At 44.1% G+C, this 26,632-nt stretch overlaps 1 protein-coding gene and 1 pseudogene across 1 annotated transcript; both read left to right on the forward strand.

Moving 5' to 3' along the window:
* Window positions 1–42: 42 nt before the first annotated feature.
* On the forward strand, window positions 43–8,159 carry LOC139390959 (thiosulfate sulfurtransferase/rhodanese-like domain-containing protein 2; annotated as a pseudogene).
* Window positions 8,160–8,428: 269 nt separating this feature from the next.
* On the forward strand, window positions 8,429–26,600 carry LOC139390791 (protein transport protein Sec24B-like). Its single transcript, XM_071138186.1, has 24 exons — window positions 8,429–8,693; window positions 9,458–10,111; window positions 10,242–10,391; window positions 11,083–11,202; window positions 12,934–13,017; window positions 13,193–13,356; window positions 14,168–14,352; window positions 14,640–14,742; window positions 15,548–15,674; window positions 15,787–15,896; window positions 16,135–16,247; window positions 17,052–17,170; window positions 17,512–17,567; window positions 17,817–18,023; window positions 18,138–18,261; window positions 18,430–18,588; window positions 19,250–19,423; window positions 19,612–19,722; window positions 19,809–19,984; window positions 20,146–20,283; window positions 20,435–20,539; window positions 21,090–21,182; window positions 21,727–21,830; window positions 25,610–26,600. The coding sequence occupies exons 1-24, from the start codon at window positions 8,648–8,650 to the stop codon at window positions 25,722–25,724; spliced, it is 3,537 nt and encodes a 1,178-aa protein (XP_070994287.1). The 5' UTR covers window positions 8,429–8,647; the 3' UTR covers window positions 25,725–26,600.
* Window positions 26,601–26,632: the final 32 nt, after the last annotated feature.

Raw genomic sequence — 26,632 nt, forward strand, 5'->3', positions numbered from 1 at the left:
TTCCGAATTTCTTGTGTTTGGTTCCGTATTTGTCATCGCCGGTGTGTCCTAACGTAAGTTAGCTAGCTAGTAGTGTTAATTTATAGCTACATTTTGTTGGCTTTGGTGATAAACTCGGGTACAAAGGTTATTTGCTTCGTTTAATGTTTTAATTGCTGACATAAACTAAACAAGGCATGGGGGCTAGCTTCAACTGTATGCTAAGTGACATTATCTTTATTATCAACTTAGCAAATAACGTTATCACTCTAGAAAAGGTCTAGCCACAGAAAGAAGAGGGGACATGATGACAACCGATGATATGGCAGTTAATTAACATAGATGTTGACACCCCTGCCCCCCATGATTTAAAACAAGAAAAACTCAAACTTTCTGCAACTCTACGAAAGTACTACTCATTCTGTAAGAGGAGGGTGGGTGTAAGAAACTGTCTATTTTATTGGCTTGCTAAAGTGCTGGTTATTGTATGTCATAATGGAGACGTATCTCTCATCTTGCAGACATTTGGTACATCCAAAAGAGCTTCAACAACAGTTTGGAATTGCTGTGGCCAGACCTTCAAGGAACTTTCTTCCATCCACAAACATGTGGCAAGGACTCATGACACTGACATTCACCAGCTTACCCAGTCCACATTTGAGGTTTTACTGAGCCAGATTGAGAAAGAAGCCACTTCACAACAAAAATCAACAGAGAAAGAGCCAGTGGACATTTCCTCCTGGATACCTGACACCAGTCACATCACTGGTGACCAGCTTCACAAGTATGGGAGTTATTACATTAGACTGTATAGTACTCTATGAAATCAATTCCTTCTCATGCTCTGTTTCTTGTAATCTGTAAAGTGGCCCAGGCGAGGTTCTTCTGCTCTACTGCTACTGTCAGCTGGCAAATCCACAGCTCATCTGTGCTTGGCAAAAGGCCCTTTGTGAAGAACTCCAGTTAACTGGCAAGGTAACAGAATTACAGAGTCTTGGCTTATAAACAGATGTTTATATATATATATATATATATATATGTATATATGTATGTATGTATGTATGTGTGTGTGTTTACATTCAGTTATCATACAATTTCTACAGGTGAGAGTGGCAACTGAGGGGATCAATGGAACAGTTGGAGGCACAAAAGTGGCGACTGGCTTGTACATCAAGGCAATGTGCTGCCATCCAATCTTCAATATAATGGAAAAAGAAGACTTTAAGGTAAAAAAGAAAGGCTTCAGTTTGGGGCAAGTAAAATTGGCAAAAGTTATGAGAAAATCATGATAAGTGGCCATTTTTAGGCTCATTTTAGACCTTTACAGGCCTCCTGTGAGGCCCTATGATCCATGAGGCGTACATGATACAGACATCTTGGTGTCATTTTACCAGTGTAGTGGAGGGTATACTCGGGTATATGCTGTATATCCACTTGTTTTTCAGTGGGCATTGCGTATACTCACTTAATCCCTACGATGCATATCAAAGTAGTGTAGTGGAGGAATACACCGTATCAATAAGGCTGATGGAACCGATCAGAATGTTTAGCTTAAAATCTTGAACTATTATTTCTTCACATTTTAGGCGCAGCAATGTGCACATGGTGGTAGGCCTATGCGCGAATGTTCAAAAATGCAATTTATGGGTAAACCCCGTTATAAAATGCACATGGACAGAGATGAACATTTCCTTTAGGAATTTAGAAAAGATGCAACAACTATCATGGGTTGATAATGACTAGGATAATGCCTTTAACTGCTGGACAATGAAAGAAACTTGAAAGAACCAAAAGAACAGGAAAGGAAGTCATTATAAAATAATTACCTCCCCATTTCTATGGTGGGATTTTGTCTATAAGCTATACTGAACAAAAATATAAATGCAACAATTACAGTTCATATAAAGAAATCAGTCCATTTTAAATAAATAAATTAGGCCCTAATCTATGGATTTCACATGACTGGGTCGGGGTGCAGCCATAGGTGGGCCTGCGAGGGCATAGGCCCACCCTCTTGGGAGCCAGGCAAACCCACTGGGGAGCCAGCCTCAGCCAATAATAATGAGTTTTTCCCCACAAAAGGGCTTTATTACAGACGGAAATACTCCTCAGCACCCCTCATCCCTTTGACGATCCAGCAGGTGAAGAAGCCGGATATGGAGGTCCTGGGTTGGACATACTGACAAATTCTTAAATAACGACGTTGGGGGGGCGGCTTATTGTAGCGAAATGAACATTCAATTCTTTGGCAACAGCTCTGGTGGATATGCCAATTGTACTGTCCCTCAAAACTTCAGACATCTGTGGTGTTGTGTAACAACTGCACATTTTAGAGTGGCCTCTTATTGTCCCCAGCACAAGGTCCACCTGTGTAATGATCATGCTGTTTAATCAGCTTTTTGATATGCCACACCTATCTGGTGGATGGCTTATCTTGACAAAGGGTAAAATGCTCACTAACAGGGATGTAAACAAATTGTGCACAACATTTTAGAGAAATAAGCTTTTTGTGCATATGGAACATTTCTGTGATCTTTTATTTCAGCTCATGAAACATGGGACCAGCACTTTACATGTTGCATTTATATTTTTGCTCAGTATTCTTTGAAGCAAGGCAAGACATGCCTCACTATATGAAGTAAATGTCCAGTTTTAAACAATTAAAGAACAGGAAAAATATAGCGACGCCAACAATAGGCCTAACCATTGTCTTGTAGATGGAGAAGCTTTCCCAAAAAATGTTCTCAATTAAATGTTAACTAGCTACAAAGTAGCCTATGCCTACCTGGCAAAATCAATCCAGTGGCTATTTGTTTTTCAAACTGCAACTCGTGCTACAGAAACACATATAACCAAACAGTGCTATAGGTGCCTGTTCGCTTGAATTAAAGGGTAACTACGTCCAAAAAAATAAAAATCTTGGATTTTCCCCCAACCTCAAAAGTGGTCTCCTGATGTGGTTTAATCATTTTTATGGACATAGAACATCTTTTCTTTTTGTTGAGAGCGAAAATCCGAAACCTATGAATTTCTGACAGTTGATAGCCTGATTTATCTGTTTCAATAGTTGGCCTATTATTAGCCTACTGCACAGTACAGCTTTGGTTGGCCTGACTGTGAAAGACCAATATGGGATTTATCACGTTAGTTCATTGTGTGTGTCACTGTTTGTCATAGAATTTTTCACACGAGGTGCCTTTCCTTCGCCGGGCAGGACGTCTGGGAAATATTTAGCAACATTTGAGTATACCCACTTCTCCAGGCACCATTACACCATTGCATTTTACTCCTTTAATAGTGTGATCTCAAATATGGAGTATGTCAAGATCCCGAAATGATAATGTTCACATTTATTTTTTCAACATTAAAAATATTAGTATCTCAAAAGTACCCTTTTTGATTTTGCTTATTTTGTGTATATATATATATATATATACAGTGCCTTGCGAAAGTATTCGGCCCCCTTGAACTTTGCGCCTTTTGCCACATTTCAGGCTTCAAACATAAAGATATAAAACTGTATTTTTTTGTGAAGAATCAACAACAAGTGGGACACAATCATGAAGTGGAACGACATTTATTGGATATTTCAAACTTTTTTAACAAATCAAAAACTGAAAAATTGGGCGTGCAAAATGATTCAGCCCCCTTAAGTTAATACTTTGTAGTGCCACCTTTTGCTGCGATTACAGCTGTAAGTCGCTTGGGGTATGTCTCTATCAGTTTTGCACATCGAGAGACTGACATTTTTTCCCATTCCTCCTTGCAAAACAGCTCGAGCTCAGTGAGGTTGGATGGAGAGCATTTGTGAACAGCAGTTTTCAGTTCTTTCCACAGATTCTCGATTGGATTCAGGTCTGGACTTTGACTTGGCCATTCTAACACCTGGATATGTTTATTTTTGAACCATTCCATTGTAGAGTTTGCTTTATGTTTTGGATCATTGTCTTGTTGGAAGACAAATCTCCGTCTCAGTCTCAGGTCTTTTGCAGACTCCATCAGGTTTTCTTCCAGAATGGTCCTGTATTTGGCTCCATCCATCTTCCCATCAATTTTAACCATCTTCCCTGTCCCTGCTGAAGAAAAGCAGGCCCAAACCATGATGCTGCCACCACCATGTTTGACAGTGGGGATGGTGTGTTCAGCTGTGTTGCTTTTACGCCAAACATAACGTTTTGCATTGTTGCCAAAAAGTTCAATTTTGGTTTCATCTGACCAGAGCACCTTCTTCCACATGTTTGGTGTGTCTCCCAGGTGGCTTGTGGCAAACTTTAAACAACACTTTTTATGGATATCTTTAAGAAATGGCTTTCTTCTTGCCACTCTTCCATAAAGGCCAGATTTGTGCAATATACGACTGATTGTTGTCCTATGAACAGAGTCTCCCACCTCAGCTGTAGATCTCTGCAGTTCATCCAGAGTGATCATGGGCCTCTTGGCTGCATCTCTGATCAGTCTTCTCCTTGTATGAGCTGAAAGTTTAGAGGGACGGCCAGGTCTTGGTAGATTTGCAGTGGTCTGATACTCCTTCCATTTCAATATTATCACTTGCACAGTGCTCCTTGGGATGTTTAAAGCTTGGGAAATCTTTTTGTATCCAAATCCGGCTTTAAACTTCTTCACAACAGTATCTCGGACCTGCCTGGTGTGTTCCTTGTTCTTCATGATGCTCTCTGCGCTTTTAACGGACCTCTGAGACTATCACAGTGCAGGTGCATTTATACGGTGACTTGATTACACACAGGTGGATTGTATTTATCATCATTAGTCATTTAGGTCAACATTGGATCATTCAGAGATCCTCACTGAACTTCTGGAGAGAGTTTGCTGCATTGAAAGTAAAGGGGCTGAATAATTTTGCACGCCCAATTTTTCAGTTTTTGATTTGTTAAAAGAGTTCGAAATATCCAATAAATGTCGTTCCACTTCATGATTGTGTCCCACTTGTTTTTGATTCTTCACAAAAAAATACAGTTTTATATCTTTATGTTTGAAGCCTGAAATGTGGCAAAAGGTCGCAAAGTTCAAGGGGGCCGAATACTTTCGCAAGGCACTGTATATATATATATATATATATATATTTTTTTTTTTTAACATATTGTTTGGAACGATATACTCTTCAAACATGTCAACTTTCCAGAATGGGTTCTCTGGTACTTAAATATTTGATCCATTTAATGCTTAGAAATTGAAATGAATGAAATCAAAAAGGGTACTTTTGAGAAATTATAATTCTAGTGAATATTTGAATTAAATGTGGAACAAATTAATGTAAAAAAAAGTGTGTTTTTGAATCTAGACAGACTCTGTTTGTTAGGAGTATAATGACACCAAGATGTTGTCTGTATCATGTACATTTCACAGATCATAGGGTCTTACAGGAGGCGGCATGTGTAGGTCTAAAAAGGGCCTTATAAATGGCCATTTTCATCATGACTTTCTCAAACTGTGATACAATTGTAAAAAGCATTTCAAACTTTCTTCGTCCCAATGAAGTTACTATGTGAAAATTGCTATAACAATCTAAGAAACCTTAAATATTTTCGGGCTGTACTGGCGTGGAATCGCCCAAGTGTTGTTGTCAATGCTCAATATGTCTTTCTGTTTCCCCTTAGACCAGCAATGGGGGTGCAGAGTGTTTTTGTGACCTGAGGGTTGGAGTCTACAAGGAAATAGTGCCAATGGGAGTGGACCCTGATTCCCTTTCCTACAGTCTAGCAGGTAAACAACATGTGTGTCTTTTGTACGTCTGCGTTGCATATTTGTAGGGTGGGACGTTAAACGGGTGTCCTGACTCTCTGAGGTCATTAAAGATCCCATGGCACTTATCGTAGGAGTAGGGGTGTTAACCCTGGTGTCCTGGCTAAATTCCCAATCTGGCCCTCAAACCATCACAGTCACCTAATAATCCCCAGTTTACAATTGGCTCATTCATCCCCCTCCTCTCCCCTGTAACTATTCCCCAGGTCGTTGCTTACCTGGTAAAATAACGGATAAATAAACTGTAAAATAAAATACAAATATGTTATTTGAGATGATGGAACCAGTAAGTGGTTATGGTTGAATATGGCCCTGAGTTAATCCTCTTTTTACCACCTAGGTACTCAATTGGAACCTGAAGAATTCCACAAAGAAGTGGAGGCTCTTTTGTCAAAAGGTGACTCTTGCAATGATACAATACTGCTGGACTGCCGGAACTTCTACGAGAGTAGAATTGTAAGTATTGCTTTTGACTGCATATGTTTGTATCCCACTTGGTTATTTATGTATTTTTAAAGTGTATCGAATAGAGTAATAAAGATAATGGCAGGTTAAATATGTTTTTGTTTTCAGGGCCAGTTCAGCCAATGTTTGGCCCCTAACATCTGAAAATTCAGTTACTTCCCCGATTACGTTGACCAGAACCTTGACCTCTTTCGAGGCAAGAAGGTCCTTGTGTACTGTACCGGTGGCATTCACTGTGAACGCGGCTCAGCCTATCTCCGCTCAAAAGTAAGCCTACCTTTCAGGTTTTGCACAGTGACAGTATATAATTGGAATATTTCAAACACACTTTATCCAACCAAAAAGCTCAACCTAAACAAAGTGTTTGTGTTTATTTCCTACTTCTAGCATGTGTGTAAAGAAGTTTATCAGCTGAAAGGTGGCATTCATAAGTACCTGGAACAATTCCCTGAGGGCTTCTATCGCGGCAAACTGTTTGTGTTTGACGAGCGCTTTGCAATCTCCTCCAACAGTGACATCATCTCAGGTCTATGTTAACTATGAATTGCCCTTAAGACTTTATGATCACCACAATGTTTTTTTTAATGTAAGCAGTAGCAAACCCAGCATTCCAACATATGGTTCACCATTCCTGTTAGAACGAGAGACCAGGGTCCAATTTCCTGAAAGCGATGGAATTTAGGCTTACGAGTGTTTTAACCACGCATCTTTTCTACAACAGCCGAAGATGTAACATGCGATTCCCAAAGCGCCATGCAGAGAGAACGTTTGCTAAGTGCGTCGTTGAGGCATGTGTCAATACTGATAGGATCAAAAGAAAGGAAGCACTGCTCTAGGATCAGCGTTCTGCCTTTACAATCTTACCTTAACATTACAATTATTCCACAATACTTATGACGAATTAGCTCTTAGAGCGATATCACCTATGGCTACAAATATTGAGCCGGCTTATTCTAATGCTTACGCTATAATAATGCACAAAATAACGATTTGGCACATCATTGCTCACATGTTACACATTAAATATATTGAGGCACAAATCACAGACGGTAGCGCACAAATTGCTAAATAAAACTCAATTGAATGAACATGAAATGTATTTTATAATAATTTAATTTATAGGCCTATGTAGCCTAGACTGTATTTATATTTTAATACAGTCATCTCAGTTTTCACTTGAAGCCTTGATACCCTTCTCTTGTTATGCAAAGAAATCGTCAACTTTGTATTTGTAGTCGCGGTCACATTTGTTCTGAAGTTATTGGCCGTCACAGAAAGACAGATGAACATCTTGATTTTGTGTTTAGCAGAGATTTCTGTGTATAAAGTGACGTGGAAACGCAAAAAAAGCATGTAATGACATACTTAACTGTTCTGAGTGGTCTGAGGCAGTTGTTAAATAACAAGCTTTTTCAAGCGCAACTTTAGTAACAATGGTTTTGGGAAACAGCTCTGAGATTTAACAATGCTCCTACGAAGGTTTAAACGATGAATGCAGCCTTAAGATGCTTTTGGGAAACCAGGCCCTGTTCATCAACATTCCTCTCCCCTTCCTCTGTGTGCAGGGTGTAGGTACTGCAATTCTCTGTGGGACCAGTACCAGCTATGCTCCACACACTTCTGCTGCCAGCTGGTCCTTTCCTGCTCTGCCTGCAGACAGGGCGGCCACACCGCCTGCTGCCCCATCTGCCAGACCAAGGGCAAGGGAGAAGAGCCCTCTGCCACACCTCCACAGAGAGAGGAGTGCGAGTGCACAGCCATGCGGCCCAGAATCCCCCAGGATGCATTGTGATGTGACATCACCAGTTTAAAAAAAGTTCAACAGAGCTAAGCAGAGACCTTACCTGGAGCTTAACCCATTCATGTATTTTAAATGGACAATCCTTATTCAATAGACTCTAATGTGATTGTCACCACAATTGGCTTGTGCCTATTTTAATTAAAGTAATCCTCGACAGATCTGGTGTTTTATTTGTTTGCCTTTAATTACTCACCATCATGAGTTAAAAATGCAATAACATTTTACACTAGATAGTAAATATGACAGAGACATATGTCCCTGATATCATCACCTGGTTTATTGTTTAATACAAATAAATAAAACATCTATATTCATGACTTAGAACAACAGAAAAAATAGGTGCTGATTTGACTAGCTAAATAAATAAAACAATTTCAACACTTGATCCAGCTCTTGCTCTTCTGCCTACTGACAGGTGGCGCCGTTATGCCATCTCTAGTCGCATAGAAACGGCAGCTTCACATAAGTGGATGAACCTCGTCGTCTCTGCTCGACAGCCATCGGAGTAGGGGACACAAAATCCTCAGCCAACAACTAGCTAGCAAATGGGAATATTGCCCTGGTGACAACCTTTCATGTGTTTTTGTCACCCTGTGCATTCGTGACCAAGAGACGGACCTGAAAACCCCTGTCGGTTACAGCATGAACTCTACGCCTAATGGTGGAGCAGCACCCCCCTATCAGAATGGTAAAACGGGCCGTGGAGATACGGCCGCTAGCTAAACTAGCAAGTGCCAGTGGTTGAAATAGCTAATGGCTGTGTGAAAGGGTGTTGCTTGGCTACCTATTGCGTCTGGTAATTAGCTTAGATAACTAACTTACGTTAGCTATAGCGTTATTAGCTAGTAAAAACGGAACAATTGTCCTTTTGTTATTAACTAGCAGTAACGTTAGCTAGAAACAGCTAGCAAACCGTTAGCCATCTACTGTACTGTAGCTAGCTTGCTAGCTAACGTTAAAGAGAAAGCTAAACTTTCTAGCGAACATCCATTCAAGCTTGCAACTAGTTAGTTGGCAAGCTATATTGAACAACCACATCACTAAAGTATTTGTAGTAATATTTGGTCATGTTCACAAATGGATGTTGCCAGATATTATCTATCTTTGCTTATTGTACTAACGCAGCCAGGGTCCATGGAGGGGAGGAACCTTTAGGCTAGCTAGGGTATTGACATCTCATTACTGGTAGGACAATACACCGGCAGCTAGTTAGCACAATTATGTTACTGTTGGTTTGAATAAGTCAGTAACTGCTTAGCTAACATTGACAGGTTTGACCCCTTCTATAGAATATTTAGTAATGTAGGTAGGTAATACTTTTGAAAATGGTAGATTGATTACACATCGATGATCAAAAATCCATCAACAATATGCAAATTGTTCCGCAAACTCCTTTAAAAAAATTAAAACATGAATCCTGGTTTTGCTAACCTCAACTGTTATTCTCCACAGGTCCAGTAGGACAGACCTACCCATCCACATATCCTCCGGGGTACTATGGAGCAGGGCCTCAACAGCAGGGCTACCCAACCATTTCTGGACACTGTGCCCCTGCCCTCAACAAATCTCCCAATACGAACAATGACCACAGTGCTTACTACCACCACAACAGCCACCAGCAGCCTATTGCTGCACCTACTGTAGCCCCCTCTGCATACAGAGTAACTCAAGGCTCCCATCCTCCCTCTCAGCCCTATGGCACCCTTCCCACCTCAGTTGCCCCTCCAAACCCCCAACAGGCACCTCCATTCCAACAACCATCCCCCTACGCACCGCATGGGGCCTACCATGACCAGCAGCAGTACCTCCCCTCCCAAGCGCTAATCTATCCCCAGCAGCTTAACTTGGTGTCAGCGACCCCCAGCAGCCAAGGCACTCCCATGTACCCCATTGTCTCGTACCCCTCTGCACCAGGAAGCAGCCAGTACGGCACTTTGCGTTCCTCCCAGGCTCCCACCGGCCCAGGAGCCATTTCCAACCTGATAGGCGCTCCCCTCCACCAGTATCCCCCAGGAAATGGCACCAGTCACCCAGCATCTACTGCAGCGGTTCCCTCTGGGCCTAGCATGGCTCCACCCGGCCAACCAGCCACAGTCAACGGCCAGGGTAATGCACTGTTGTGATTGTCCGTACATAATCGATTTTGAGACACTTGTCAATCCCCTTTTCTTTTTAATTTATGCAATGACAATATTTGATATACTTGCCTCTGCCTTAATTGTCGTCTTCTCCCCAGTCCAAGCCCCAGTCCTCCAGCACTATGACCAAAGCCACCAGGGAGCCATGGCACATGACCACTACGGAGTCACACACAACACCGGGGGTGCTGACGGAGATAGACCACTTTCAGGAACCCCTTTCACTTCCTCCCCGGGGCATCAGCAAGGTAAATGGAGAGAAGAGAGGCTTTTCAACTTTTGAATTAGCCTCCATATCTCTACAGTAACTCTAAGTCCTCAATGGCATGCCCATGTCTGCCATTTTAATGCAAGTTTAAGAGGATCCTGCCAAGGCTCTGACATTCATGGAATTTTGGATGATGGTAAATGACCGCGGTCTCCGTAAAATCAATTTTTATTATTTTTTTTACAGTTATGACGGTTACTTAATTTTCATGACGGTCTTCATCCATAACCGTCAGTTATACGGTAATTTTGCCTGCCCTAGGTCCTGCATTTTTACGTTTGTGTGGTTATCCGTCCTCACCCTGAGGACCTTCATTCAATGATTGATGAAGGGATCTGTATTTCATCTTTCAAACTCACTTCTTGTAGGCTTAGTCTAACTAAGTGAATGTAATAGGTCCTCTATCTCCTTTTTGTTCTTGTCCTGTCTCGCTTTCCGTTTTCTCTTCTCCATAGATACAATCCTACCATGATTTGTTTTTGTCTCAATTTGGTACAAGCTAGTGAGATGTGATGTTTCAACAGGCGAATCACAAGCATCCTCACCAACATTCCCACCACACAGACACAGATTTTCTAAATTGACAGTCCTCTGGCTCCGTCCTCGCCCCCTCCTCCCCTCCACATAGTTGACGGTTGTTCTGTTTTGTACCCTCTCCCACCCCTCTACAGGCATGCACTACGGATATGTAGCCAATAGTGGCGCTAGCTCTGCCAACGCCTCCACCAACGCTGCCCCCTTGTCATCCAGCTCCGATGAGGATGTTGATGAGGAGGAGGATGAGGAAGCAGGTCTGCTTATAGCTTTTATTCCCATCCCTGCCCGCCCGCCCGCCCCTCATCCCAACTCCAATAACCACCCAACCAACCCGACCTCCACATCAACCCACTTACTTTCCTTTCAACCCCAGGCACTTTGCATTCATACTCATGTCTCAAAGCCACCTCTGCCCATCTCTAGCAGCTTGCCTGCCCCCCACTTGCAGATCCATCTCTCTCTGCTGCCCATCTGACGCATTCTGACGCGTCCACGCATTCAACATCTACGCCATATCTTCTCCCAACATTATCACAGTGTTCCCAATAGATTTTTGTTTTTAGTGATGTGAGCTCGTTGTAACTAAAATCACTGAAGCATGGCAATCAGAATGGTGTGGAGCATCTGATCAGTTATCCTAACTTCATCACAGAGGATAAGCCTCATTCGAACCATCAGTTCAAATAATGTGAGTACGGTGTAGTGTTTGAGAGTAAATGATCTGTTTTAGAATCTGTTTAGTCTTCTTGAAATTCAGGCTATGCACTCGTTCTTGTCCTTTCCAATCATGTCCTCAGTTTTCCTCTCACCCACTAACCATTTGGGAATGTCTGTCTGCATTTCAATTACAGGAGGGGGCATGATTGGTTTTGCATTTAGATAAACAGATGTTTAGAGCAGACATAATTGAACACAATTTTCAATAGACCCCCTATCTGGGCCAGTCAAGTCACCAGTTGGTTTGGAACCTGAAATCTTAGCAACTTCCATAGTTATGCTATCCTGATAATGATATTATTCATACTACATTTCACATGTTGTTATCAGAGTACACGCCGTGTTTCAATGAGAAGGTGTTGATGAATGTCCTAGAGGCGCTGGTGGGTCCACACCCTTGGGTAGTGTGTTATTGTCTAGAGGTTAACTGTTTTTTATATATATAGCATGTCCCCTGTTACCACGGGCCAACAGGCTCTCTGCCGCTCACTTGGTCTCCAATGGGAAAAGGGTAGAGGCTGAGGCAAGTCAGCTAGCACTCCTTAGCACCTTGGTTCAGTTAAGTGCGCTATGCCTTAACTCTTTCTCCTCTGCCCTTGCTCTCCAAACGCCTTCGGATGTCATTTTCATGCACTTTTTTTGACACTGATGTTTCTCTTGTTTGTCCTATTTTTTTTTTTCTCAAGTGGTTTCTTATCATTCTCTGTACATTTGGCCAATCATCATTCAGCCGCTCTCCATTTTTGGTCATTTTGATATGTCTAATTAGCTGAATTCCGATGTGTTAGGAGGGCTTGTCAGTCATAGTACATGTTTCCCCAGGCCCAGGTTCTTTAATATCTAGAGCACTTAATCCACTGGGGTGGCAGGCAGATTTAGCTGCCTGTGATAATTGGAGCTCATCCAATGAGGCAGCGCTATCTTGGTTCACTGTCACAGCCCTCCGTTTTGCCCAATTGGATTAAACAACTCTTTCAGAGCTTCCAGTGCGTGGGTGTGGGTGGCGAGACCTAAAATGACTTCTCTCAGAGATCTGGAAGGGAAGGCTGGATGATGATGATAACTACTGCCTGTCTGTCTATGGCTTCACCTATTTTCCTATTTCATCAGCATCACATTCCCCCTGCCCTGCTTACACACCCCTAACATGTCCACCTTTCATGTGTCATTTTTCTCCCGCCTGCATGTGCACTGTATTCAACTTTTAAAGTTAGAGAGCAGCTCCTTAAATGTTTTTCTCTTTCTTCCCCCACCATCCCCACTCTCAGGTGGTGATAGTTCCTCAACTACCACTGGCAGTGCGTCCCCGGTGCCCAACAGCTACGACTCCCTGGAAGGCGGCAGCTACCCAGGTACATACTGTACTCGGCTCTTAAAAATCCAGCGCCACGTTGAGGCATTTGACACAATTGAACGATTCTGCTGCCACATTTCTCTCCGTTCAACCACAACCCCAAAATGCACTAAGTGGGCAGGCAGTCATCATTTTGGTACCTTCAACCCTAATGTTTGTCACTCTATTTCTAGAGTCCTCCATTCCCCCCTCCGCCGACATGACCAAACAAGCCCCGCCCTTTGGCTATGGCTACCCCAGCATGCAGCCAGCTTATCAGCAGAGGCCGTCCCCCAGGACAGACTCCTCCCCCTCACACGGCAGGTACAACCAAACTGGCTACCAGCATTTGTCACAGGTAAGATGTTCTGGTACAACTCACCTGGTTGTGTATGACTAAAAGAGAATATATATTCTAAATAAACTGGGTGGTTCAAGCCCTGAATGCTGATTGGCTGACAGCGTTGGTATATTTAAGCAATAATGTACGAGGGGTATATGGCCAATATACCATGGCTAAGGGCTGTTATTATGCACGAAGAAACCCGGAGTGCCTGGATACAGCCTTTAGCCGTGGTATATTGGCCATATTCCACAAACCCCAGAGGTGCCTTATTGCTATTATAAACTGGTTACCAACGTATTTATAGCAATAAAAATAAATGTTTTGTCATACCCATGGTATACGGCTGTCAGCCAATCAGCGTTCAGGGCTCGAACCACCCAGTTTATAATAGACCGTGCACCACAGGAATGACAAAACATGTATTTTTAATGCTCTAAGTACATTGCTAGCCAGTTTTATAATGGCAATAAGGCACCTCGGGGGATTGTGGTGTATTGCCAATATACCACGGCTAAGGGCTGTATCCAGGCCCTCCTCATTGCGTCGTGCATAAGAACTGCCCTTAGCCGTGCTATATTTGCCATATACCACACCCCCTCGGGCCTTATTGTGCAATTTTAATATGGTCCCTCATGAAATACATGAAAAGGAGTTGGCCTACTAAGACACTGCATGTCAATACATTTCTCTGGGGGCATATTAGTGTTGTGGATATCACTTCCTTTCTATCATGTTCATCTCTGCCCCACACCTGACCCTTGTGGTAATGATCTACCTGTCCCTAGTGACTGTTTGACTAACTGCCTCCTGTTTGTCCATGCAGCCCTTCCCTAACATGTCCCAGCTGTCTGAGGCCCTGGGGGGGCTGAGCGGTGTGCCAGAGCTGGAGGTGGAGGCGCTGCGGCCCGTCAACCTGCTGCAGGAGAGGAACCTTCTGCCCCACCGGCCCTTGGATGCCCCCGAACCCAACCTCAACGCTGACCTCAAGAAGGCCAACTGCAGCCCGGAGTAAGGGCAGGGGAAGTTTGTGGGTTTGAGGAAATGCTGGTATCTGGACACAACACTAACGGACAATATTCAGCGTAAACTGAAACACTAGGAATGACAAGTGCGATCCCAAGTTTATTTATAGGCTCAAGCAAAAAAAAAATTGGGAACATTTGTTGATTTCAAATGTACTTCTCCTCTATCTCCACACTGCATTGTTCCTCCATAGTCCCCGCTCACTCAATTTAACTTATTATCTCATGCCTTTACAAAGCTGTGCTAAAAGCTCTTCTCTCTGGCCTCCACAGCACATTCAGGTGTACCCTGACCAACATCCCACAGACCCAGGCCCTGCTGAATAAAGCCCGGCTGCCCCTGGGCCTCCTCCTGCACCCCTTCAGAGACCTCGCAGTAAGAAGACACCCAGCCCTAATACAACCCGGGCCCTGTCCACAAACATCCCCTAGCCCCTAACTACTATGTACTGGTGTAGATCTGAGAGGATTGGATAGGTGTAAGCGACTGACATTTCAGGAAGCTACCAACTTGGAAGTGCAATTGAATTGAAACGCTACATTGAACATAGCACAAATGTTTGGTTGTGGAATTGAGTGAATATCATAGAATAAGACACTTCAGTGGTTATTTATATTGACTGTAGCGTTCAGTGCCCCTTAATAACACCCTGTCAATATGTCATAGGAAGTTGACCTGAGTTCAGAAACAGAAAAGCAGGAGGCAAGGCAGAATGAGCTGGAGGTTGAGGAGGTGCAGAAAGCCATTATTTTAGTTTCATTGACAGTGTCAGGTGCAAGGTGGTAAAAGTACAAAAAGCAGACTGTTGATATAAAGACTTGACAGAAAAGAGTCCTCTCCTATAGATTGCAGACGCAGGTTCAATCAGGTGTAGAATGTAAATAATTTAATGAGTAACAAACCACAAATCAACAGTCGTCTTCATCTTTGGGCTCCCGTGTGGCGCAGCGGTCTAAGGCACTGCATCTCAGTGCTAGGGGCGTCACTACAGTCCCTGGTTCGAATCCAGGCTGTATCACATCCAGCCGTGATTGGGAGCCCCATAGGGCGGCGCACAATTGGCCCAGCGTCATCCCGGTTTGGCCCGGGTAGGCCATCATTGTAAAATAATTTGTTCTTTAACTGACTTGCCTAGTGATTACTTTTTTATTTTTTAACATCTTTTTCTCTCCATCCATAGCAACTCCCAGTGATCACGTCCAGCACCATAGTGAGATGTCGCTCCTGTCGTACCTACATTAACCCCTTCGTCTCCTTTCTGGACCAGAGGAGATGGAAATGCAGCCTCTGCTACAGGGTCAACGATGGTACGGATCCCTCTATTCAATATGTGTACTTAGGGCAGCACCGTCCAAAATGTGAGACATTAAATAGCATCTGCTAAATTACTTGAACGTGCATATATTCTCCCCCTCACAGTTCCCGATGAGTTCATGTACAATCCCGTGACCCGCTCCTATGGAGAGCCCCACAAGAGGCCAGAGGTGCAGAACTCCACTGTGGAGTTCATAGCCTCTTCAGATTACATGGTGAGTGATTCAAAAAACAATAATAATAATAATATAATATAATATAATAACTTTTTTTAATAATAAGTTCAGTCATCCAGAAACAGTTTGCCCACAATCCTCTAGAGGGCAGGTCTCCATCAGATTCATGCAGTCACCAATGGCAAGGCACTGTGCTTTCCAATATCAGACTGTCAGTCTGCAGATGTGAACTGGTTGAATGTTTTGAGTAAAGCATGTGTATGGGTGTTGTCCCCAGCTGCGGCCCCCTCAGCCTGCAGTGTACCTGTTTGTGCTGGATGTGTCTCACAACGCGGTGGATGCAGGCTACCTGGAAGTCTTCTGTCAGACCTTACTGGAGAACCTGGACAAGTGAGTAGCTTCGCACTTGGATTCATGTGTTCAATATGATCTGAGTTGCTTATAGCACTGCCGTTGACTCCTGATAAATTCACTTAGATAACCGATGCAGTAGCTGTAGTTTTCCAGTCAGTTTATATGTATCTGACAAAGGCCTTTCCTGCTCACACCCCTACTATTAAGTAGTCAAGGCTCCATTTCAAAGAGAAATAAATAAATAAAAGCCATGGATCAAATGTGAAACAGGTCAAGCCCTACTATAAAAGTCATACTAGTATTGGCTGGCATGGAAGTGCGTAAGAACTGGAGGCATTTAAAAGTAAATGGTGATCGCTCTGTTGCTTTCTGTTTTAGTAGTTAAGTTCGTCAACATTCATACACATGGTGAGCAATAAGATTTGGTCAAATCCGAATTTAATCGGACAGTTCCTTAGGGAGCAAACCATTTTGAAGTGTATATACTTGAACTCTTGCCAGAAAAAAAGAAAAGAGAAACATGAAATACTTTAGCAGGACTGTCCTTCCTGTTTTTCTCAGGAAATTATCCTGTTCTTTGTTGCAACTATACAAAACTAGCTTTGACGAAGGTTCACTGCTGGTTCCGATGTCTGGAAAATCTCAGTCACGTCAACTTGAACTCCATAATCTCACATTCTGACGTGAAAAAGAGTTCACCAGAACTCCACACTCACACACATCTGGTATCTCTCAAACCAGAGAGTTATTCTGCCATTTTCTTGACCTGTTCCGTTGTACAGTACTGTTACATGCCGCGGCCAGGCTAACTCTCCGGGGGGTGTCTGTTCTGTGTCTCAGGATGCCGGGGGACACGCGTACCCGAGTGGGCTTCATCACCTTCAACAGCACCATCCACTTCTACAACCTCCACGAGAGCCTCTCGCAGCCCCAGATGCTGGTGGTCTCCGACATCGACGGTGTGTGTTCTGTGTGTGTGTGTTTCAGTCAGCTCTCCTCCATCTTTAGGTCCACTGCCAGTCAGTTTGTGCTCAAGCCAACATGTCGTTGTCTTACTAAACAACAAACAGCTCTTGGCAAGGCAACAGTGTTGTTGACTGCAGACTGACTACACCCTCCTCTCCCTCAAACTGACATGTCACTTATCCACTAATGGTAAAAATAATGTGTACTGTAGAGATGTAATGACTTGTCCTTCTGCTGGTGAATATAGTCATTTCTCCAAGTGAATTATCCCAGGACATTGAATGTGAGCTGTGGTGATGCAGTAAATGATTCAGTCTTTGTTCTGTTCTTGTAGATATCTTCATTCCAACCCACGACAGTCTACTGGTGAACCTAAAGGAAAGCAGAGCGGTAAAGGTTTTTCTTTGACTGAGAATGTGTGGAACTTTTTGTGTTTACCAGTGTCACCACAGGCTGATTTTATTATTTTATTAATGTATTTTTTATGACTGGAGGGTGAGAGTCTGTGTGTTTCTGACCATGTATGGTTGCTTTAGTGTGATAGTCAGTTTGTTTTCAGATGCTGGTGTGTGTGTGCATCTTTAGTCATTTTGACTGTTCTCTCTCTCCCTGATCTCTCATTTTCTCTCCCACTCCCAGCTGGTGAAGGTCCTGTTGACCTCCCTACCCGGCATGTTTAGCCAGACCAGGGAGACCCACAGTGCCCTGGGCCCGGCGCTGCAGGCTGCCTACAAGCTCATGTCCTCCACAGGGGGCCGCGTCTCCGTGTTCCAGACCCAGCTACCCACGCTGGGTGCCGGCCTGCTGCAGTCCCGGGAGGACCCTAACCAGAGGTCCAGCACCAAGGTATGAGTGCAGAGTCGCACACACAGGCATGACACACACTGTCAGACCATATGGCTCTGTAATGTAAGGTTCCAGTTGTCTAAGAAGTCTGTTCTGCATGTCATGTTGTGACAGGGGGTCCAACACCTGGGCCCAGCCACAGACTTCTACAAGAAGCTGGCCCTGGACTGTTCTGGTCAGCAGATAGGAGTGGACCTCTTCCTCCTCAGCTCCCAGTACTCTGACCTGGCCTCACTAGGTAAGACGTGATCGTCCATTCCTTAGATTATATAATAGACAGGTTACTGTTTAGGAAAATGCTGAAAGTTGAGAAAGAGACCGGCGTCTTAAAGAGAATTTCTATCCTCCTTTCTTTCCTTCCTTATTTCCCCCCTACCCCACCCCCCCGCCCCTCTCGGATGGCCAGCGTGTGTGTCTAAATACTCAGCGGGTAGTATCTTCTACTACCCCTCGTTGCACCACGTTCACAACCCGGCCCAGCTGGACAAGTTCCAGAAGGATCTGGAGCGCTACCTCACCAGGAAGATCGGCTTTGAGGCTGTCATGAGGATACGCTGCACCAAAGGTAGGTCTATTTTGTTAGTTTGTTTCTTCAAATGGTTATGATTTTGCAAGGGTAAACTACTCCTAGATATTTCGTTTTGTATTGTCTGAGTAGTTTTTAAAATCTTTTTCTGAAAGGTACTGTTGTCACTCCACAAATGTTGTTAATATTTTTTTACGTGTTTTGCCTCCCCAATTTCATCATATCCAATTGTCCCATCGCTGCAACTCCCGTACAGACTCGTGAGAGACAAAGGTTGAGAGCTATGCGTCCTTCCGTAACACGACCCCTGCCAAGCTGCATTGCTTCTTGACACACTGCTCGCTTAACCCGGAAGCCAGCCGCACCAATGTGTCGGAGGAAACGCCGTACAACTGGCGACCAAAGTCGGCGTGCATTGTGCCCGGCCCGCCACAAGGAGTCGCTAGAGCGCGATAGGACAAGGACATCCCGGCCCGGCCGAACCCTCCCCTAACCCGGGCTACGCCTCATGGGTCTCCCAGTCGCGGCTGGCTGCGACACAGCCTGCGATCGAACCCGGGTCTGTAGTGACGCCTCTAGCACTGCGATGCTATGCCTTAGAGAACTGCGCCACTCGGGAGGCCAAACAGTACACATTTCTTGACAATTTCTAGATCGATTTAGCAGTCATCATTACTATGTATGTCTCCTTGGTAAACAGGCTTGTCCATCCACACATTCCATGGGAACTTCTTTGTGCGCTCGACGGACCTGCTGTCCCTGGCCAATGTCAACCCAGACTCGGGCTTCGCTGTGCAGATGTCTATAGAGGAGAGCATGGCCGACACCTCACTGGCCTGCTTCCAGGCTGCGCTGCTGTACACCTCCAGCAAAGGTGAACACCATCTCACCGTTTCATTCATTGTGGAAATATTTGGAGAAGTCATTGCCGACTTTTACTTAAATAATGAATAATTAGTCCCAGTTCTAGTACAAGAGTTGTTATTTTAATATCATCTAACAAAGACAAATTAATCTACCCTCATCTCTACTCCTATCCCCCCCCTCCCTCTGTCCTCCTAGGGAAGAGGCGGATCAGGGTCCATACTCTGTGTCTGCCCGTGGTCAGCCAGCTGAGTGATGTATATGCCGGGGCTGACGTTCAGGCCATCACCTGCCTCCTAGCCAACATGGGTGAGTGTATATATACGCACGCTGCATTTGTTCATGAGATCCGATTTTTGTTGTTGTGTATATTCATACATTTTAATTTTGAACAGCCATTGACCGGTCGATATCTTCAAGCCTGTCGGACGCCCGGGATGCCCTGGTGAATGCGGTGGTGGACTCCCTGAGTGCGTACAAGAACACCGTCTCGAATCTGCAGCAGTCTGGCCTCATCGCCCCCGCAGCCCTCTGTCTCTTCCCCCTCTACGTGCTGGCATTACTCAAACAGGTCTGTCTGAACAACACACACACAGAGCCGTTGTATGCGCCGTATGTCTCCGTCACTAGTCAGAAGCCGTTTAAAGCTGTCAATGCTAACCCTTCTCATGAATCTGTGCTCCCTCCTCTCCTCCTCTTTCCCCTTCCTCCTCCTTCCTCTCCACCTAACAGAAAGCACTGCGCACAGGGACCAGCACAAAGCTGGACGAGCGCGTCTTCGCCATGTGCGAGTTCAAGAGCCAGCCGCTGCAGCAGATCATGCGCACGGTCCACCCCGACCTCTACCGCCTGGACACCATTTCAGACCAGGTGAGAGGTCAACACTGCCCGCTCTGCTTTGAACAACTGATTCATCTCTCCAGCGTTCCACTGGTTCCTAGCTGGACACGTTGGTTTTGTTTTACCTGGTGGGTCACGAGTATACTGAAATGTAGACTGCTTTACCATTTTCTGTCCACAGGGGGCGCTCCACCTGAACGACTGCATAGTGCCCCAGCCCCATCTGCTGCACCTTACGGCTGAGAAGCTGACCAGAGAAGGGGCTTTCCTCATGGACTGTGGCAGTGTAAGTCCTGCTATGCTCTGTCAATTGACCGAAGTCCCTGAAAAAATGAACCTCGTCTCTGTTTGAGGACTTTTTAGCAATGAACTCCTCAATCCGTTCCTCCATGATGATAACAGATCTGACAAGGTTGACTAGGTGAAGGCAATATTGCAGCGTTGCAATTCTTGACACACTTAAACCGGTGCGCCTGGCACCTACTACCATACCCCGTTCAAAGGCACTTAAATATTTTGTCTTGCCCATTCACCATCTGAATGGCACACATACACAATCCAAGGCAATTATTTTTAACCTGTCTCCTCCCCTTTGTCTACACTGATTTTAAAGTGGATTTAACAAGTGACATAAATAAGGGATCATAGCTTTCACCTGGTCAGCCTGTGTTATGGAATGAGCAGGTGTCCATAATGGTTTTCACACTCTGTGTAGATCAGTGTTTACCTCAAGGAAGGGAATGGAGGAAAGATTCATGTATTGGAAGAAGTATCCTTGTTACTGTCCCGTGTAGAAATGTACACTTCATTGACTTCCTCTCTGTTCTCTTCTCCAGGTGTTTTACTTGTGGATTGGGAAATGCTGTAATGATATGTTCATTCGAGACGTGCTGGGCTGCCCAAACCATGCTTCAATACCCCCTAACATGGTTAGTGGGGCACTAACATTCATTTGACACAATGTGACACATTTATTGCTGTGTATAACTCTGTGCTGTGTCCAGCTGGTGCTTCACAATTAAATAGTACTGTACTTTAGTCAGTTCAGCCAGAGAGTAATTTACATTTTAGTAGGTTTGTTTATTTGGTTCTACTTTTTTGACAAAAGGCCCGTGGCTACCTAAATAATGTAATACCACACAACGTGGGTGTGTTACAACCCAAACACAGGCCGAGTAGCAATTGTCGAGGTTTTGTTTGCGTTTCTGATTCCATCTTTCGGGAGAAGACCAACACATCCCTAAACCACAGGCATTCCTTACATTCGGAACCACACGTACATATTTCACTAGATCACAAACACGTCAGACGTGTGGAGATCTGGGATTGAAACCAACCACTAGTTATCTTTATTTTTTTCACACACGCACACACACACACACACAGACACACACACAGTGTAGACTGTCTTGAGTAGTAAAAACAAAGCTGTGGGTCTTCTTTTTTTTCTTCTTTGTCTCTTATGAATACCAGACCCAAATTCCTGAGCTGGAAACCCCTCTGTCTGAACGACTGCGCGCACTCCTCGCCTGGCTACAGGACTCACGAACCTTCAGCTCAACACTTCACGTCCTGAAGTAAGTCAAGGACCCCGGGTCTGATGCATTGACGCGTGTGTGTTTGTTGCTAGTGAGTGTCTGGGTCCATGTCGTGTAGGAAGCCATCGGTGACCACATAGTGAGTGTACAAAACGTTAGGAACACCTTCCTGGTATTGAGTTGTAACCCCCTTTTCAAACTAGTGCGCCTGGCACTTAATTATTTTGCCTTGACCTTCTATATGGCACATATACAGTGCCTTGCGAAAGTATTCGGCCCCCTTGAACTTTGCGACCTTTTGCCACATTTCAGGCTTCAAACATAAAGATATAAAACTGTATTTTTTTGTGAAGAATCAACAAGTGGGACACAATCATGAAGTGGAAAGACATTTATTGGATATTTCAAACTTTTTTAACAAATCAAAAACTGAAAAATTGGGCGTGCAAAATTATTCAGCCCCCTTAAGTTAATACTTTGTAGCGCCACCTTTTGCTGCGATTACAGCTGTAAGTCGCTTGTGGTATGTCTCTATCAGTTTTGCACATCGAGAGACTGAAATTTTTTCCCATTCCTCCTTGCAAAACAGCTCGAGCTCAGTGAGGTTGGATGGAGAGCATTTGTGAACAGCAGTTTTCAGTTCTTTCCACAGATTCTCGATTGGATTCAGGTCTGGACTTTGACTTGGCCATTCTAACACCTGGATATGTTTATTTTTGAACCATTCCATTGTATATTTTGCTTTATGTTTTGGATCATTGTCTTGTTGGAAGACAAATCTCCGTCCCAGTCTCAGGTCTTTTGCAGACTCCATCAGGTTTTCTTCCAGAATGGTCCTGTATTTGGCTCCATCCATCTTCCCATCAATTTTAACCCTCTTCCCTGTCCCTGCTGAAGAAAAGCAGGCCCAAACCATGATGCTGCCACCACCATGTTTGACAGTGGGGATGGTGTGTTCAGCTGTGTTGCTTTTACGCCAAACATAACGTTTTGCATTGTTGCCAAAAAGTTCAATTTTGGTTTCATCTGACCAGAGCACCTTCTTCCACATGTTTGGTGTGTCTCCCAGGTGGCTTGTGGCAAACTTTAAACAACACTTTTTATGGATATCTTTAAGAAATGGCTTTCTTCTTGCCACTCTTCCATAAAGGCCAGATTTGTGCAATATACGACTGATTGTTGTCCTATGGACAGAGTCTCCCACCTCAGCTGTAGATCTCTGCAGTTCATCCAGAGTGATCATGGGCCTCTTGGCTGCATCTTTGATCAGTCTTCTCCTTGTATGAGCTGAAAGTTTAGAGGGATGGCCAGGTCTTGGTAGATTTGCAGTGGTCTGATACTCCTTCCATTTCAATATTATCGCTTGCACAGTGCTCCTTGGGATGTTTAAAGCTTGGGAAATCTTTTTGTATCTAAATCCGGCTTTAAACTTCTTCACAACAGTATCTCGGACCTGCCTGGTGTGTTCCTTGTTCTTCATGATGCTCTCTGCGCTTTTAACGGACCTCTGAGACTATCACAGTGCAGGTGCATTTATACGGAGACCTGATTACACACAGGTGGATTGTATTTATCATCATTAGTCATTTAGGTCAACATTGGATCATTCAGAGATCCTCACTGAACTTCTGGAGAGAGTTTGCTGCATTGAAAGTAAAGGGGCTGAATAATTTTGCATGCCCAATTTTTCAGTTTTTGATTTGTTAAAAGAGTTTGAAATATCCAATAAATGTCGTTCCACTGCATGATTGTGTCCCACTTGTTGTTGATTCTTCACAAAAAAATACAGTTTTATATCTTTATGTTTGAAGCCTGAAATGTGGCAAAAGGTCGCAAAGTTCAAGGGGGCCGAATACTTTCGCAAGGCACTGTACATACAGTCGTGGCTAAAAGTTTTGAGAATGACACAAATATAAATTACAAGCATTTCATAAGTGTCATGCTTTTATTGACAATTATATGAAGTTGATGCAAAGAGTCAATATTTGCAGTGTTGACCCTTCTTTTTCAAGACCTCTGCAATCTGCCCTGGCATGCTGTCAATCAACTTCTGGGCCACATCCTGACTGATGGCAGCCCATTCTTGCATAATCAATGCTTGGAGTTTGTCAGAATTTGTGGGGTCTTGTTTGTCCACCCGCCTCTTGAGGATTGACCACAAGTTCTCAATGGGATTAAGGTCTGGGGAGTTTCCTGGCCATGGACCCAAAATATTAATGTTTTGTTCCCCGACCCACTTAGTTATCACTTTTGCCCTATGGCAAGGTGCTCCATCATGCTGGAAAAGGCATTGTTCGTCGTCAAACTGTTCCTGGATGGTTGGGAGAAGTTGCTCTCGGAGGATGTGTTGGTACCATTCTTTATTCATGGCTGTGTTCTTAGGCAAAATTGTGAGTGAGCCCACTCCCTTGGCTGAGAAGCAACCCCACACATGAATGGTCTCAGGATGCTTTACTGTTGGCATGACACAGGACTGATGGTAGAGCTCACCTTGTCTTCTCTGACAAGCTTTTTTCTGGATGCCCCAAACAATCGGAAAGGGGATTCATCAGAGAACATTTATTTACCCCAGTCCTCAGCAGTCCAATCCCTGTACCTTTTGCAGAATATCAGTCTGTCCCTGATGGGTTTTCCTGTAGAGAAGTGGCATCTTTGCTGCCTTTCTTGACACCAGGCCATCTTCCAAAAGTCTTCACCTCACTGTGTGTGCAGATGCACTCACACCTGCCTGCTGCCATTCCTGAGCAAGCTCTGTACTGGTGGTGCCCCGATCCCGCAGCTGAATCAACTTTAGGAGACGGCCCTTGCTGGACTTTCTTGGGTGCCCTGAAGCCTTCACAACAACCGCTCTCCTGGAAGTTCTTGATGAGCCGATAAATGGTTGATTTAGGTGCAATCTTACTGGCAGCAATATCCTTGCCTGTTAAGCCCTTTTTGTGCAAAGCAATGATGACGGCATGTGTTTCCTTGCAGGTATCCATGGTTGACAGAGGAAGAACAATGATTCCAAGCACCACACTCCTTTTGAAGCTTCCAGTCTGTTATTCGAACTCATTCAGCATGGCAGAGTGATCTCCAGCCTTGACCTCGTCAACACTCACACCTGTGTTAACGAGAAAATCACTGACATGATGTCAGCTGGTCCTTTTGTGGCAGGGCTGAAATGCAGTGGAAATGTTTTTGGGGATTCAGTTAATTTGCATGGTGAAGAGGGACTTTGCAATTAATTGCAATTCATCTGATCACTCTTCATAACATTCTGAAGTATATGCAAATTGTCATTCTCAAAACTTTTGGCCACGACTGTACACAATCCATGTCTCAAGGCTTAAAAAATATTTAACTTGTCTTCTCCCCTTAATCTACACTGATTTGAAATGGATTTAACAAGTGAAATAAATAAGTAAGGGATCATAGCTTTCTCCTTGATTCACCTGGTCACTCTGTCATGGAACGATCAGGTGTTCTTACGTCATGCTGGTGCATTGTTGCACTATGAGCAATAAAAACCGCATCGCACGCTATGTGTAAACTCCCAGTAATTTGTACATAGTGTGCGACTCTTTGTTTTTACAGCTTACAGTTTATTCACCTTTAGTCAGCACCTCTACACTGCTGTGAGGATCTGTTTGCTACAAATGTCTACAGGCCAGAGGACAATTCTTCATAGCAAATGGACATCTTACAAATTCAAAGAGGCCTTCTTTTTTTTTTTTTTTTGAGTATCAAAGTAATTTCAATAGAATGTATATGTATTCGGACAATATGCACTCCTTCTTATTTCACATGCTTATTCATTTCATTACTTCTCCCCGTAGGGATGATGCTTCAGCTAAGACCAGCTTTTTCCAGCACTTGGTAGAGGACAGGTCGGAATCGGCCTTCTCCTACTACGAGTTCCTGCTCCACATCCAGCAACAGATGACCAAGTAGAACACACAGAGTAGAAGGCCCTTTGGGCCTTGTGTAGGAAAAAAAAAACTGAATGTGAACGTGGCACATGGTAAACAGGAAGTTCCCTCAGACTTACCGTAGAGGGGACAACACAACCAACCCAACCCCACCCACCCTAGTGGTCCGGTCAACCACGGCCCATGACCCGGGGGAGGCAGGTGGAAGGACCAGAAAGAAAATCAAAAATCAGAGTGACAAAGTGAAGATGACTTCTGGAGTTGAAGTGAAGTAATATGCCGTTGGACTCACAGATCAAGTGGTGTGCTCTGAACGGGCTGCTTCTTCAACCAGCTCGCTCCCTTGAACCTTTCCCCTATCGTCTCTCAGCCGCTGTCGTAGCTCCACGTAGCATCTCCAAGGGAAAGCCAAAGATGCTACTTCCTCATCTGATTAAGTTGACCCTTCTCTGATACGCCTCCGCATGCTGTGGTATGATCCACATTTTTTATTTATTTTTATTGCCATACATCCTCCACGTCCTTCTCCCATTTCCTCCCTCTTATCTTCAAACACATTTGACATAAGAGTACAGCATCCCCCCTCTTTGTTTTCAGTGTGTTCTGGAGCTACCTCTGTTACCATTGTGTTTGCTGCTGCTAGTCGGGTAATTGGCCACCCTCTGCTTAACAGGACGCTAGTCAACAGTGGTTGAATACCCCTCCTCTGCACCTCGACTCCTCTCCCAGCTGTTCAAATCCTGTGTCGTCAGATGAAACTGAATCCTTTGTAAACTGCCGCCCTCTTGTTTTTTTGATCCGCTACCAGACGTTGCTATCCACTTTGTAACTATTGAAAATAATATTTTATGTGCGATAATTTATAATTTACCAGCTTATTAAATAAAATGAAACAGTATTTCACTTGATTTTTTTTCCTCCTCATTCACA

Source organism: Oncorhynchus clarkii, chromosome 31 (assembly GCF_045791955.1).
Source record: "Oncorhynchus clarkii lewisi isolate Uvic-CL-2024 chromosome 31, UVic_Ocla_1.0, whole genome shotgun sequence".
Lineage (NCBI taxonomy): Eukaryota > Metazoa > Chordata > Actinopteri > Salmoniformes > Salmonidae > Oncorhynchus > Oncorhynchus clarkii.